At 43.6% G+C, this 2,020-nt stretch overlaps 1 protein-coding gene across 1 annotated transcript; it reads right to left on the reverse strand.

The window, feature by feature from the left end:
• Positions 1 to 462: 462 nt before the first annotated feature.
• Positions 463 to 1,740, reverse strand: LOC149242520 (uncharacterized). Its single transcript, XM_089370864.1, has one exon. It carries the CDS (start codon positions 1,738 to 1,740, stop codon positions 463 to 465), a length of 1,278 nt encoding a protein of 425 aa, XP_089226990.1.
• Positions 1,741 to 2,020: the final 280 nt, after the last annotated feature.

A 2,020-nucleotide genomic window follows, 5' to 3' on the forward strand; every position in this document is an offset into this window, starting at 1 on the left:
TAAAATTTTAACAACATTAGATGCATTATGAAGTAAATGGCTTGATGTTTTTTTTTTTTTTTTTTTCGTAGAAAAAGTCGTAATTTCTATTAAATCAGGAGAAATTACAATCTGTAGATGCAGAGCATATGCATACTGAGGCTAGTTGCCTCTCAGGGCCTCCGAAGAGACTGTTAATTGTTCCAAAAAAAACTGAAACAGATAAACTATCATGTAAACTTTCTTCTCCCCAGAACTTTTATCCACGCAGGGAGTTTGGGGAGGTATATATCAAAAAATGATCAACAGAGAGAGATAAAACTTTCAGGATTCGTTTGCAGTATAGCTGTAGCTTACTGCCACAAAAAAAACAGCAAATATAAATAGCTATGTTTGTCCGCCATGGTCGGTTACTGATCATATACAACAGTTTATATATAAAAAGCAAGAAAAAACAGTGTTATGAGCATGTTGGGACCCCTTTCAGATATGAGCATCCCTTTGTGCCTGGTGGTCATCAAAGGGCCTGTGATAGTGTTGAAAGAAGGTTCCGTCCAGATCTTCTTGTATCAACCAATCCGCTTCCTGCCTCTGTGCTGCTTGCTTGGACAGGTGGTCCGCCCGAGAGTTGCGCTCCCTGTATATGTGGCGACAGTCAAATAATTCAAATGCATCTATTAGTCTGAGTGCCTCATCCAGTATGTGTCTCAAAGAGAAAGCAGTGCATGATGATTTTCTGGTTAGCCAGTTACAAACAATTTTTGAATCTCCAAACAGTTGAAGTTTTGTGCAGCCTTTCTCATGTGCAAAAAAGATGAGGTTTTTTGCAGTGGAAAGTTCAGCATAATTGTTTGTGCCTCTTCCCAGGGGAATTTGTATCATGAAGTAGTGATTCTCCCTCAGGTAGAGGAGTGCTCCCCCTCCACAGGTGTCGGCTTGGGCGGAACCATCAAAGTATGCACAAGGGAAAGATTTGTCTATGAGTTCCTGGGTTATGGTCCGAGGAGGGGGTGGAGGAGGATCATCTGGTATGAGGGCAAGGTCAGCAAACAAGTAGGCAATAATGACCGGCCAGTGGGGAGGTTTTTGATCAAAAATTGCACGGTTCCTAGCTATCCAGATTGACCAACACATTAGAAGAGGGATATTCTTGTTTTTTCCTGTGTGTTGTTCCTGCCAGTTTGTCCAAGCCTCTAAGATTGTCATACCATGCCATTGATGGAGGGAGGGGGAGTGAGAGATGAGAGCAGCCCATTGTTCTTTTACAACCGGACATGTGAGGAAAAGATGTTCTGTATCTTCATCATTCCTTCTGCATAAGTGGCACCAGAAAGGTCCATAGAAGGATCTCTTCTTCAAGTTTGCCCCCGTTGGAATTTTATTGAAAAGTATAGCCCACATGAGAAGTCTCGTTCTTGGAGCTGCCTTAAGGTGCCAAATTGCTTTCCACCAATGCTGTGCATTGTCTGGTTGGAAGGTGTGCATCAGCTGAAGGTATCCCTCCTTTGGGGTGTATGTACCATTTTTGGCTAGAGCCCAGACAATCTCGTCTTCTCCCTCTGTGATTCTGATATGAGCTTGTGTGAGCGCCTCTGTGAATGCCTCCCATTCTTGTCTCCATGGGACCGGAATATTGAGATCTCGAGGAGTCCTCCAGGCCTGGTGGAGAAAGCTGGAGCCTTCGTGGTCTGCAATATGAGCAATATTTGTAACACCTTGGTCTCTTAGATGCGCTAGGAGCTGTCCTGATAATCTATGCATGTTTCCACACCCGATCCACGGGTCAATTCCTAAGTGGACGGAGTCTCCCTGTTTTATCCTCCAAGTCAGACCCTCCCGAATTAAGGGAAGAGAATTAATGACTGCTTTCCATATGATGGAATGTCTTCCGCTACCCCTATGATCCCGACGAATCCAGCTGTAGATACTTTCTGGAGCAATGTATTTTTCCATGACCACTTTCTTCCAGAGACTATTTGTTGTGAGGAGTTGCCATCCCAATTTTGCTGCCAGTGCATTAGAAAATAGGTCTAGTCTCTTA

The sequence above is a fragment of the Pinus tabuliformis genome, chromosome 8 (genome assembly GCF_031772625.1).
Source record: "Pinus tabuliformis cultivar Carrire ecotype Pingquan chromosome 8, CPIR1, whole genome shotgun sequence".
In the NCBI taxonomy this organism is placed as follows: domain Eukaryota; kingdom Viridiplantae; phylum Streptophyta; class Pinopsida; order Pinales; family Pinaceae; genus Pinus; species Pinus tabuliformis.

Excerpts from the sequence above, each read along its gene's own strand:
- LOC149242520 (XM_089370864.1), bottom strand. The coding sequence starts at position 1,740 with ATGCATAGATTATCAGGACAGCTCCTAGCGCATCTAAGAGACCAAGGT.